Genomic DNA, 13,637 nt, shown 5'->3' on the forward strand with positions numbered 1-13,637 from the left:
CCAGAGAATCCTAGGATAAATCCCATCCGGCCCAGGGGACTTATCTATGTTCACACTTTCCAGAATTGTTAACACCTCCTCCTTATGAACCTCAAGCCCTTCTAGTCTAGTAGCCTGAATCTCAGTATTCTCCTCGACAACATTGTCTTTTTCCTGTGTGAATACTGATGAAAAATATTCATTTAGCACCTCTCCTATCTCCTCGGACTCCAAGCACAACTTCCCACTACTGACCTTGACTTGCCCTATTCTTACCCCAGTCATTCTTTTATTCCTGCCATATCTATAGAAAGCTTTAGGGTTATCCTTGGTCCTACCTGCCAAAGACTTCTCATGTCCCCTCCTGGCTCTTCTTAGCTCTCTCTTTAGGTCCTTCCTAGCTAACTTGTAACTCTCGAGCGCCCTAACTGAACCTTCATGTCTCATCTTTACATAAGCCTCCTTCTTCCTCTTGACAAGTGTTTTGACTGCCTTAGTAAACCACGGTACCCTTGCTCGACCACTTCCTCCCTGCCTGACAGGTACATACTTATCAAGGACACGCAGTAGCTGTTCCTTGAACAAGCTCCACATTTCCATTGTGCCCATCCCCTGCAGTTTTCCTCTCCATCTGATGCATCCTAAGTTTTGCATCATCGCATCATAATTGCCTTTCCTACAGATGTAACTCTTGCCCTGCGGTATATACCTATCCCTTTCCATCACTAAAGTAAACGTAATCGAATTGTGGTCACTATCACCAAAGTGCTCACCTACCTCCAAATCTAACACCCGTCCTGGTTCATTACCCAGTACCAAATCCAATATGGCCTCGCCTCTCGTTGGCCTATCTACATACTGTGTCAGGAAACCCTCCTGCATACATTGGACAAAAACGGATCCATCTAAAGTCCTCGAACTATAGCGTTTCCAGTCAATATTTGGAAGGTTAAAGTCCCCCATAACAACTACCCTGTTGCTTTCGCTCCTATCCAGAATCATCTTTGCAATCCTTTCCTCTACATATATAAGTAAGAAATTAAGGGTGAATCGAGTTCTCTGAACTCCTTCATTGCACAGTACAAGTAATAATCCTGCTCAAAGAATTCTGAGGTGACCTAACTGTACCTTAATTAAACAGATGAAATAGATGCTCTTGTCTTTATATCTGTCTCCAAGGAACCTCACTGACTGAGTGATGGTTATTTTGTGTTTATTTTAACGAACTAACCTGAGTGCCGCATTGTTTTTTTGCTTCAGTGTCCATTGCAAAAAGCTTCTCAATCAGTTCAATCTTGAGATCATTGTCCAACGAAATGTAGTAGTCTCCAGGGCTACCTGGCTATAATTGCAAAGTAAAGAAACATTTTGAAATGTATTGTCCTCAAGAATAATCTGATTCATCCCTTTACTACAGTGCATCACTAAATGGTATCAAGCATCACTTACAGCTGTCTCACAGGTCTGATTCTAAACCTTTGTTGCGTGCAATGAATGAAGGTACTGTTGTTTTTCAGAACTTGGTTTCAAAAACAATGATAAAGAGAAAATAGTCTGATAGTACAATTCTAACTATCTTAGAGACTACTGTGGAAAATGGGTACAAAATGTGAGATAAATTTCATCCTACCAACAGTAAAAGAACATTGAAATGGTAGACTAAAAAGTAACATTAAGACATAAAATCCTTTTAATTTCGGAGAATTTTAATTTGTGTGGCTACAGACAGTAAAGAAAACTTAATTTACACTCAACTGTCATATAATATAGACAGTTTATTATATTTTATTTTATTTTAAATAAAAGTTCTTATTGTGTTTTTTAATACCGTCTCAGAAAAGGTCTTTCTAAGCACCGTTTGGATACACACACTACAGAAATAAATTTAGGGGCATGTAATATTCACTAGTGTCACATAAATTACTGGTCAGAAAACCATAGGCAATGCACGGCATTTAATGGAGAGCTATAAGGAGCCATGTGGTGCATCCTTTTGGGAAGGCCCACTGTATTAAATGCTTCTTAGGGATCATGGAACCCAGGGGTGGAAATCCCACCTTTCAAGCTGCTGCCAATTGCGTATTGCTCAGCAGTGCTAGTGGGAACGGTGGTTGCTGTGGGCAATGCACCCACCTGAGGCTAGGATCACAGCGGGACCGAGGCCACAGGTGAGTGATGCAGGATGGGGGTCATGAGGTTGGGTATTGGCAGCTTTTGGCTTTTCCACCCCTCCCTCCCTCACTTCCTGATCAGGCATTGAGTGTCTTTGAATGAGGGTTACCTGCACCCCCCCTCCCCCCACTCCCCTTCTCCCACTCAGAATACTGCAAGCAACCCGGATAGGGTTTGCCTTTCCGCTTCCCACATGGCTGAACTAGACAGCACTTTCTAAGCACTCGTTTCATTAAGGGAGGCATTTTCTTGGCTCACCAGCCACTGGGATCGTCCACTCCTGACCCAAGAAGACTGATTTGTGTCGGGGCCGCCAAATCTCCTGTAGCTGGTCATAGAATCATAGAATTTACAGTGCAGAAGGAGGCCATTCGGCCCATCAAGTCTGCACGGGCTTTTGGAAAGAGCACCCCACTCAAACCCATGCTTCCACCCTAACCCCGTAACCCCACCTGACCTTTTTGGACACTAAGGGCAATTTAGCATGGCCAATCCACCTAACCTCCACCTAACCAGCATAACTTTGAACTGTGGGAGGAAACCGGAGCAGCCGGTGGAAACCCATGCAGACACGGGAAGAACGTGCAGACTCCGCACAGACAGTGACCCAAGCCAGGAATCGAACCTAGGACCCTGGAGCTGTGAAGCAACTGTGCTAACCACTGTGCTCCCATGCTGCCCTCCGCGACTGGCCAGAACATCGCGGCCAAAGTGTTTTTTTCAACAAAAGCTTACATTTATATTGTACCTATTATTTTAGGAGGGAAGAAAGGAATTTGAGGAGAGTTAGCAGAGACAGTCAAAAGCTGGGTTGAAGTGATATGTTTCGAAAAGTGTTTTTAAAGATCGTAAAATGAGTTGGTGGGTTTTAGGTAGGGATGTTTAAAGTGTGAGGCAAGGTTGGGGCTGATGCAGGAGGCCAATTTTAGAGGGCAATATAATGTGGGAGAGAACAGAGCCCGAGGGTGAGCCAAGCCAATGGATGGATTTATAGATGAAGGCAAGAACCTCAAATTCCATCCTTTGAGGCAGGAACAAAAAGTATATGTCAGAGAGAATAGATTTGATGGGCAAGCAGGACTTAGTGCAAGGCAGATGGAAGTGACAGAGCTTTGGATGATTTGAAGTTTGTAGAGGCTGGAGGTCAGGGACGTTGCACACATCAAGTGTGGAGGCAATGATACTGTGAATGAGATTTATATGGTAAATGTGGGTACGGTAGAGGTGGAAGTGGGCATGGCTTCAACCAATATTTTGACAACCTCTCTTAATTTTGTTACTGTGGCACGGGGCTGGATTCTCCCGCCCTGCCCGCCGCAAGAACGGGCGAGCCGCGTGCAATGGAGAACTCCATTGACCTCAGGCGGGATTCTCCGGTCGCCAGGCGGACGTGGCCGGAGACTCCTGCCCACAGTGTGTACTCCATTTTCTCTTCCTCTTCCCACACGCCCATGTGACATGTTCTACACCAGAGATTCCCAACAATTCCTTTATGCGGACCATAGGTTGTCATCAAATGCTTTTGTGGACCACAACATACACAAGCCATTTAAACATTTTTTTCACAGCTTACGGCTGACGGGAGTCAAACTTACATATCAACGTGTATTAAAAACGCAGCTGTTTCTAATAGCTTATGATGCACACTCACAAATGCTCTGTGGATTATATTACACAAGGATGTTTGTGAATAATAATTGATTATGATACATACAAGGTACACTGAATAGTATTTGTTTTTCCACAGACCACCTGCAGTTCTCTCGCAGAATGAACCACTGCTCTATACTAAAGATTATATATAGATTTGAGTTACTGCTGCTGCTGTTCGAAAGTCGAGCAACAGTAATTTTATCTGATCACTTACGGAAGAGCAAGAAGTGCTGCTGCATGTGCGCGGAGTGGTATTGCCTGATAGGACTTGTGGCACTGTAAATGAGTGCAAATCCGGTGGTGACTGCTTGCTGAGCTCGGCAGGGCTGTTCACATTTGGTTTTGTAACTTCCATTGGCCACAGCTTATTTTGTGGCATTATTGCCTTATTATAAAGAGGGGCTTCCTTGAACTGCTGGTTTCCTAGTGAAGATGACAAAGATCAGTACATTTATTGCAATCGTTGGTCTGCCACATCCTAACATACTGATTTATTGCTAGACAAAAATGACCCTAATTTGCCAGCTTGACAGGATACGGACAAATTGGCACCCAACAATGGGTTTTACAATGAATCATTTCAATTGCATCTGAGACAATTCAGATTCTTTTGCAATAAAGGCTCAACTAGACATTTTGCCCGGTTTGCATTACCTATAAGTGCCCAGTGATTTTATTATTTGCTTTCTTTGTGCGTTTTCCGCTCACAATACAGCATTCATAAACCATGCTTAGATCTCTCACAATACAGCATTCCCAAACAGTGCTTAGATCTCTCACAATACAGCATTCCCAAACCGTGCTGAGATCTCTCACAATACAGCATTCCCAAACCGTGCTTAGATCTCTCACAATACAGCATTCCCAAACCGTGCTGAGATCTCTCACAATACAGCATTCCCAAACCGTGCTGAGATCTCTCACAATACAGCATTCCCGAACCGTGCTGAGATCTCTCACAATACAGCATTCCCAAACCGTGCTGAGATCTCTCACAATACAGCATTCCCAAACCGTGCTGAGATCTCTCACAATACAGTATTCCCAAACCGTGCTTAGATCTCTCACAATACAACATTCCCAAACCATGCTGAGATCTCTCATAATACAGTATTCCCAAACCGTGCTTAGATCTCTCACAGTACAGCATTCCCAAACCGTGCTGAGATCTCTCACAATACAGCATTCCCAAACCGTGCTGAGATCTCTCACAATACAGTATTCCCAAACCGTGCTTAGATCTCTCACAATACAACATTCCCAAACCATGCTGAGATCTCTCATAATACAGTATTCCCAAACCGTGCTTAGATCTCTCACAGTACAGCATTCCCAAACCGTACTTAGATCTCTCACAGTACAGCATTCCCAAACTGTGCTGAGACCTCTCACAATACAGCATTCCCAAACCGTGCTGAGATCTCTCACAATACAGCATTCCCGAACCGTGCTGAGATCTCTCACAACACAGCATTCCCAAACCGTGCTGAGATCTCTCACAATACAGCATTCCCGAACCGTGCTGAGATCTCTCACAATCCAGCATTCCCAAACCGTGCTGAGATCTCTCACAATACAGCATTCCCGAACCGTGCTGAGATCTCTCACAATCCAGCATTCCCAAACCGTGCTGAGATCTCTCGCAATACAGCATTCCCGAACCTTGCTGAGATCTCTCACAATCCAGCATTCCCAGACCATGTATAGACCTCTCCCAATACTACTCAAAAGAGCACACGAGCAGCCTGGGTTATTTTTCCTCCCATTTTTTCTTCTTGCGTGGAGCTGCCTATTTTCTACTGACTGCTGAAATTGTAGCATTTTTGATTGTGAACATTATCAATCACGAAAACATTTTTAAAATTGGGGATGAAAGTCAAATATTTATTGAAGAAAATATGGTTTATATACCATTAAAGTTTAACTAAATCATGATGTTTTAAATTCTAACAACTTACAACAGTTCTTAACAGCATACCATTGATACCGAAATCAAGTAAAATGATGGAATCCCCAGGTGTCGGAGCAAGTTGTGCTAGTTCTTCAGGTTCTTCCTTTAGTCTGCTGAACAGCAGGTTACCATCATCTGGTTCTGGAGCTCCATTGATGTGCTTCCCATTCATATTTCTCACACCCTGGCAAGGCCTGAACAGAGACTCCGTCTGGTCCATGGAGAACACAATATTGTTCTCCTCAATCTCACTGAAAATGCAAAACAATTGGTTTCAGAAAATTTTTTAACTGCATTGTAGAGTGAAAGAGAAAGGAACAGTGTGCATTTTATTTAACATGTCCTCAGATTCCCATGACATCCCAAGGCAATTTATAATCATAGATTACTTTTGAACTGTAGTCACAGTTATGTTGACAATTGCTGTAGCCAGTTAGGTACAGGACAGGGTTCAACATTGTTGCTACCTTTTGGTTGGTTCAATTGGCTCTGTTTTATAACCTTTGCTCTCGAGTCGCCAGACATCTTTATGATACCGCCATGAGGTTCAAGTTCAAGTAATGATCAATAACTCAATACACCAATTAGTAAGATTCAAATCAAAGCACATTTATTATACACAGTAAATCGCTCCTCGTGCATAAATTCTACTTTCTAAGCTACTTCTACAACTAACAGGCCTATACTTAGCTTCGGACTGGCCCACCAGGTCAGGGGAATAAATGGCCTTTCGTTCGAGTTCTGAGTCTGCGGGATTCAAAAGCTGGTATGGACTGGTAGCTAGGAGCGCCTATCTCGTAGCGAGCGTTGACTTAAGACTTACGGTCTTTTGGTGGAAGCTGAACCGGTCACTGTCAAGGGTTGGTTTGCATTGCTGAGTGACCCGGTCAAGGAGGACGATTTGAACTTGGGGGCTTAACTTTATAGTCCCCAGGGGCTTCCTGCATTTCGGGGCGGACCCTGTACCTGGTTCCAAGTGATTGGACTTTGTTCCAATCGCTTGGTTCGATTTCTCCAATACTGGAGCGGTTCCCTGATCGATGGGCGGTCTTGAGGTGTCCGTTAACCTCTTTTGTGTTGGCTCCTGCTGACGCCGAAGAGTCTGGCTTGGCTTTGTTTATCCCAAATGTTTTGATTGTTCCCGGGGATCGCTCATTAGTACGTAAATGGCTGCTACATTATTATGCAGATGGCTGCTTGTATCAATGCTGTCTGGGCTTTTCCAGAGTTTAATACACAGTAAACTTGCACCTGCTAGTTTCTGCCTCTGTTGGCTGAATTTCCCTGCAGCCTTTGTTGTTCTCCATTTTACGTCGGGAGTTGGCCAACCCAGGTGGCTACAGACCCTCCTTGTGATCCTAACGCGAAGCGTGAAGGATCACATAACTGCGTTGTTCTTCATTCCCTGAACCGGCGAGCACTCTTCTATGGCCTCTACACTGACCATAACTATGCAAGAAAATTTTTAACTGACAATTCTGAGGGGCGCTATGTCAAACAGGGACATGCATTACAAAATAAGAAAAGCGGAACCTCTAACTATCCTTAATAAACTACACTCACTCAAACATTTAATCATACTAACTTCCGAAACAATACACACAAAATCATATCAGCATTATACACATTTTTCTGGCTTGGCAGTCAAGCTCAGGATTGTACAATCGCTCATGAAACATTTCTTTATTCACACCAAAAAACGCAAACGAATGTTCTGTATTATAGATTGCGGGGATCGGGGGTCTGGTCATATCCGAAAATAGGGGATCTTATCCTATATACCGGGGTGCACGCGGTAGGCTCTCCTCCATTTTCTCAGACGAATAGTCTGCACGATGCAGCAGAGTATCGCCAATACTAGCAGGGATTCTATCAAGTAGGACATCAAGATGGTGTGGTGTCGCTTGTGACTGGGCTCTGGGTACTATGGGGAAGTGAATCATTAACGGCTGGGGGGGGGTGGGGGGGGGGTTGAGGTCATGGGTTCGCGCGCGACCAAATGTCCATTAATGTGATGAGCCACGCGGAGGATGTCCTCATGGTTCTTCTTCTTTCACTTCTCTTCTCTTCTCTGGTCCTGGAGCTTCTGGAGTTCTGTGGGATCAAGCATAGTGTCTGTTACTATCTTGGTTTAATATCTCGTATGATTGCCTGTCTGTCCTTTAGTGCCAATTATTCCCTTTATAATTGGTCACTATGTGTGACTCCCTCGTTTTTTTTTTCCAAAAACAGAATTTCAGGACAAGACACACTTACAAATAATGAACCAGTGCGAGCCGTCTCGCAGACTGTGCGATTTACCATCCAAATGTTTGAGGATGTAAACAGTAGAGGGTTGGCAACCTAAGGGTTACCTGAAAACAAAACAAAACTTTTTTAACAAAACTTGCCGAAATGAGGTGCGTTTGGGCCGCGACGGGTAAGATTTGGATGGAGGCCCCGGGTAGGACGGCGACTAATGCCGTGTGTGCCCTACCCGAGCATAGCTGACCAGAGGGCGGTTCCTAGGCAGGGCGGGTCCCAATGCCGTTTCTCCACTGCCTGAGCAACTGACAAGAACGGGCAAGCAATGTAGTCATCGTGGGGGGCTGCCGTATTGGTTCTTCCTTTGAACCAGAAGGGCAGTTACGAATGGGGGTCTGTGTTTCAGTCGACAGACGAGTTCCTCTGAACTGGCGTCTGGGACATTAACAAGTCTCTGCGGACAAACTAGTTCCTCTGAACTAGCATCTGGCCAAATTAGTTTCTCTGACTGCCAGTGGGCGTCAGAAGGGTGGTGACGTAGGGGCGTGGAAAAGAATTTCCGGTCTAACATACAACATTGAACAGAACAAGTACAAACAACATCAAACATGTTGCAGGTTCCATCAGAAAGGACACCGTTTTCTCCCAAGCGGTTCCTTTTAAAACATCATCTGGACACCTCAGTTATCGGTTGCGAACAGGGTCGCAAAGGGGTTCTCGTTTTGGGAGTCAGACTCAAAGTTGTCATCTTCTCCCGGATGCCAAACTCTCGAGTGTATCAGGGCTGATAGGGCTGCATGATGTGATCTGGAATCGCTCTCGTCATTCCGGACGAGTCTGTACGAATTATCTCTGTGCCAATAGGTGGTGTCTAGTTCTGTGGGGACGGAATCGGAGTCGTCATTGTAGGTCGGTGGTCAGTGGTGGGGTTTGTTTAGGAAAGTGATCGTGAAGGGATCACTCGAATCGTGGTAAGATTCGCTGGGTGTGGGTCCTGTTGTATGGGGATAGTAGGGAGGCGTGCTGTGGCTATTGTCCGAGTCACAGTCGCAGTCGCTGCTGCTGCAGTCTATGGCCGTTCTGGGGCGGAGTGCATATTTCGGGGGTGGAGTCGAGGTTGAGTTCGTGGCTGGGCTGGACGTATTGGGGGAGGGGAGGGTTACATTGGCTGTGGGCGGGGCGTGGTCTGCTGCGTCGAGCATGACGTGATGTGGTGGTTAGACTGTGTTCCATATGCCTTCAGCTGGTTGATATGGAACCACGCAGTCTTTCCATTGGGGTACTTTATTTTGTAGACGGAAGGGCTTACTTTGTCCGCAATGGAGTACGGACCCGAATGTGCTGGGGTTGTATACGGAGAGCATGACTTGCTGTCCTACACTGAACTCAGTCGCATGCACTGTCTTATCGAAACAGGCCTTGCTCTATAAGACCATAAGACATAGGAGCGGAAGTAAGGCCATTCGGCCCATTGAGTCCACTTCACCATTCAATCATGGCTGATTTCAACTCCATTTACCCGCTCTCTCTCCATAGCCCTTAATTCCTCGAGAAATCAAGAATTTATCAACTTCTGTCTTAAAGATACTCAACGTCCCGGCCTCCACCGCCCTCTGTGGCAATTAATTCCACAGACTCACCACTCTCTGGCTGAAGAAATTTCTCCTCATCTCTGTTCTAAAGTGACTCCCTTTTATTCTAAGGCTGTGCCCCAGCTGTTCCAAAAAGCCCTCCTGTAAACATTCAATGAATTCCCTTTCCTTGGGTCCACTGGCAGCATTATTTACCCAGTCCACCTGCATATTGAAGTCCCCCATGATCACTGTGACCTTGCCTTTCTGACGTGCACTTTCTATTTCGTGGTGCATTTTGTGCCCCCGGTCCTGACCACTGTTAGGAGACCTGTACATAACTCCCATTATGGTTTTTTTGCCTTTGTGGTTCCTCAACTCTACCCACACAGACTCCACATCATCTGACCCTATGTCGTTTAGTGCTATTGATTTAATTTAATTCCTAATTAACAAGGCAACCCCGCCCCCTCTGCCCACCTCTCTGTCTTTTCGATAGGTTGTGAATCCCTGGATGTTTAAATGCCAGTCCTGAACCCCCTGCAACCACGTCTCTGTGATGCCTACCACATCATACCTGCCAGTCACAATCTGGGCCACAAGCTCATCTACCTTGTTCCGTACACTGTGCGCATTTAAATATAGCACCTTTAATTCTCTATTGACCGTCCCTTTTTGTTTTCTTAGTGTGGTGGACCTTGGTTTACTGAGCCTTTCCATACACTGTGTCATATTTTGTGGGATGGGGACTATCATAACCTCTCCTGAGTTTTGCCTTTTCGTGCTTTTTTGTATTCCTAAGCAGCACGTTTCCCACTGATTACTTCACCTCTTGGTTCCCTGACTTTCCCTTCCCCCCCAATCTCTAGTTTAAAGTCCTATTGACCACCCTATTTACTCTTTTCGCCAGAACACTGGTCCCAGCTCGGTTCAGGTGGAGACCATCCCAACGGTATAGGTCCCCCCTGTCCCAAAACTGATACCAGTGTCCCATGAAAAGGAACCCCTCTTTCCCACACCACTCTTTCAGCCACGTGTTAACTTCCCTTATTCTTGCCTCCCTATGCCAATTTGCACGTGGCTCGGGCAGTAATCCGGAGATTATGACCCTTGAGGACCTGTTTTTTAATTTGAATCCTAGCTCTTTATAATCTCTAAACAGGTCCTCTTTTCTAGACTTGCCTATGTTGTTGGTACCGACATGGACCACAACAACTGGATCCTCCCCCTCCCTCTCCAGTATCCTTTCAAGCCGGTCAGAGATATCCCGCACCCTAGCACCGGGCAGGCAACATACCATGCGGGACTCTTTATCCTGTTCACAAAGGATACTATCTATCCCCCTGATAATAGAATCCCCTACAACTACAACTTGCCTATTTACTCCCTCCCCTTGAATGGCCTGCTGAACCATGGTGCCTTGGTCAGCTGACTCACCCTTCCTGCAGCCCTGTTCGCCATCCACACAGGGAGCAAGTGCCTCATACCTTTTGGACAGGGTCAAGGGCTGAGGCTCCTGAGTTCCTGACTGCTGGTTCCCTTTACCTGTCTGACTTGCAATCACACCCTGCTGTCCCTGGCCACTGGCAGGATTTAAACTACTTACTCTGACAAGTGTGACTGCCTCCTGAAACACAGTGTCCAGGTAAGTCTCCCCCTCCCAGATGTGCCTCAGTGTTCGAAGCTCAGACTCCAGCTCATCAACTCTGAGCCGGAGCTCTTCGAGCAGCCATTTCTTGTTTCTTTCTTGTGCCCAATTTCACTGCGGCTGCTAGCTGAGCCGTTTTTACATTTTCCACTAATTGTTCTACTGCTTTCTCGTGTGTGAGGGCCGTCACTTCGGGGCTGGTCAAATCTAATCCTAATAAAAATTCCGTGCCTTTCATGGGGCGTCCGGTCATGAGAGTGTGTTTGGGTGTAACCTGTGGATGTGGAAACCGTATTTCGCAGAAACACCAGCGCAAAAGGGAGGACTGCATCCCAAGTGGTGTTGTTTTGCTGGACCATTTTTCTGAGGGTGGATTTTAGGGTCCGATTCATGCGCTCCACGATACCACTTGACTGGGGGTGGTATGCAATGTGGAATTTTGGGGTAATGCCAAATATCGTGAGGACGATCTTCATGACACATTCATAAAATGGGAACCTTGGTCGGATTCAATGCTGAGGGGGAGTCCCCATCTCGTAAAGATGTGGTGGGTTAAAGTCTTGGCTGTGGTCTTTGCCGTGTTAGTTCTGGATGGGAATGCTTCCACCCATTTGGTAAACTTGTCTATCACCACGAGTATACATTTATAACCATTCCTGCAAGGGGGCAATGGTCCAATATAATCAATCTGGAGGTTAGTCCAGTGGCCATTAACGGGTCGGGTGTGACTGAGCTGAGCTTTTTTGGCATATCTGTCCAGGTTGTTCTGGACACAGATAAGGCAATTCTCAATGTAGTGAGTTACATCATCTTTTAAACTCGGCCACCAACAGAGCGGCCTGAGGTGGGCTGTAGTGGGACCAATTCCCTGATGTCCATGACCGTCATGGAACAAACAAATGAGCTAATTCCTGTCCTGTTCAGGAACCACATAAAGGGTGTCTTTTAACACCACACCGTCATGTGTGGGCAGAGCATTTTTAAATCTATCATAGGGTGCTGGATAGTTTCCTTTTAAAATCTCCCTGAGATTGCTGTCCTGCTTCTGGGCCTGCACTAAATCCTCGATATTAGTCTGCGAGACCTGAACTGCATTCACTGGTGCGCTTTCGGGGGGTGTCCAAAAATATCCATGCCTGGAACCTGCTTTTGCCAGTGTGTCGGCTTTTACATTTCCAGGGGGGGAGGAACGATGGTGACTACGAACTTTAACTATTCCAAAAGTCCTGTTCTGTGCTCGCTCTAAAATGTGACGGAGCAATGGGGCTGAGGGGAGGGGTTTTCCGTCTGCGGAAACAAATCCTCTTGCTTTCCACAGGGGCAGGAATTCCGGAGGGCTGTTGCAGACATAGAGGCTGTCCGAATATATGTCTGCTGTGCTGGGGAAGGAATCTGGGTGTTCCACTATGTATGCGATGGCCGTAAGTTCTGCCGCCTGCGCGCCTAAGTACCCTGGAAGTTTTATTGCTATTTCTTCTAGGGCGCGTCCCTGCGTGTCCTCAACATAAATGCCGCATCCTGTATGCGCTTCCCTTCTAATATTGTGGAAGATCCATCCACATATATCCTAATGGGTTTGCATGTGTCTGTGTGCTTGGGGCTCTGAGTTGAACTACCTGTCTTTCTGGGGGGTGTTTTTGCAATAAAGGAGCCTGTGTTGTGGTGTGGAGAGATAATTTCACATTCATGGGGGGTTCCGGGGTACTGTAGGTTATCGGCTAAAAAGTCTTTGTCCTTTGAACAGTGATGTCCCGTCCCTACAAAAGAAGGGTCCATCTGGCTGCTCTTATCTGACTGACTGAACCGTCTTTGAGTCGTCCGTCCAGTAAAAGTTGGGTGGGGGTGTGTTCTGTGAGGATTGTGATGGGGTTCAGTCCAGTTATGTCCGAAAAATACTGTACTGCCCAAAAAACTGCGAGCAGGTGCCTTTCACAGGCTGAAAATCCCTGCTCCACAGCATCTAAAACTCTGGAGGCGTAAACCACGGGCCTTAACTGTTCGTGCTGTACCTAGAGGAGCACGGCCAAAAGGGTGCGGTCTGTGCTTGCTACCTCTATCGCACAGGGGAAAAGCGGGTCTGGAACTTGTAGTGCGGGGGCTGCTATGAGTGCTCTTTTCAATGAGTCCACAGCATCCGTATGCTGCGGAAGCCATTCCCGGGGGCTCCTTTCTTTAGGAGGTGTGAGAGGGGTGCTGCCTTGCTGGCGAAACCGTCAATGTGGGTTCGGCAGTAGCCAATCAGCCCGAAAAACGACCGGAGGGCTGAAACATTCTGGGGAAGGGACAATTTGGCAATCGAGTCAAGAATTTTGTGCTCGATCTCGCGTTTACCGTGCGTGGTAATTGTATCCAAATATATCACCTTGTTTTCCAAAAACTGGGCCTTTTTGGGGTTAACTTTACATCCAGTTGCTTGTAG

At 46.2% G+C, this 13,637-nt stretch overlaps 1 protein-coding gene across 3 annotated transcripts in view; it reads right to left on the reverse strand.

The window, feature by feature from the left end:
- The window catches only part of epas1b (endothelial PAS domain protein 1b), a 233,889-nt gene that overhangs the window by 16,426 nt on the left and 203,826 nt on the right, over positions 1 to 13,637 (reverse strand). For all 3 annotated transcript variants that reach the window (XM_072510710.1, XM_072510702.1, XM_072510693.1), the window contains exons 9-11: positions 5,783 to 6,006; positions 4,019 to 4,227; positions 1,211 to 1,321 (exon numbers count right to left, since the gene is read on the reverse strand). In XM_072510710.1, coding sequence (XP_072366811.1) covers positions 1,211 to 1,321; positions 4,019 to 4,227; positions 5,783 to 6,006 — 544 coding nt within the window. The remainder of the gene's footprint in view (positions 1 to 1,210; positions 1,322 to 4,018; positions 4,228 to 5,782; positions 6,007 to 13,637) is intronic.

Source organism: Scyliorhinus torazame, chromosome 1 (genome assembly GCF_047496885.1).
Source record: "Scyliorhinus torazame isolate Kashiwa2021f chromosome 1, sScyTor2.1, whole genome shotgun sequence".
In the NCBI taxonomy this organism is placed as follows: Eukaryota; Metazoa; Chordata; class Chondrichthyes; order Carcharhiniformes; family Scyliorhinidae; genus Scyliorhinus; species Scyliorhinus torazame.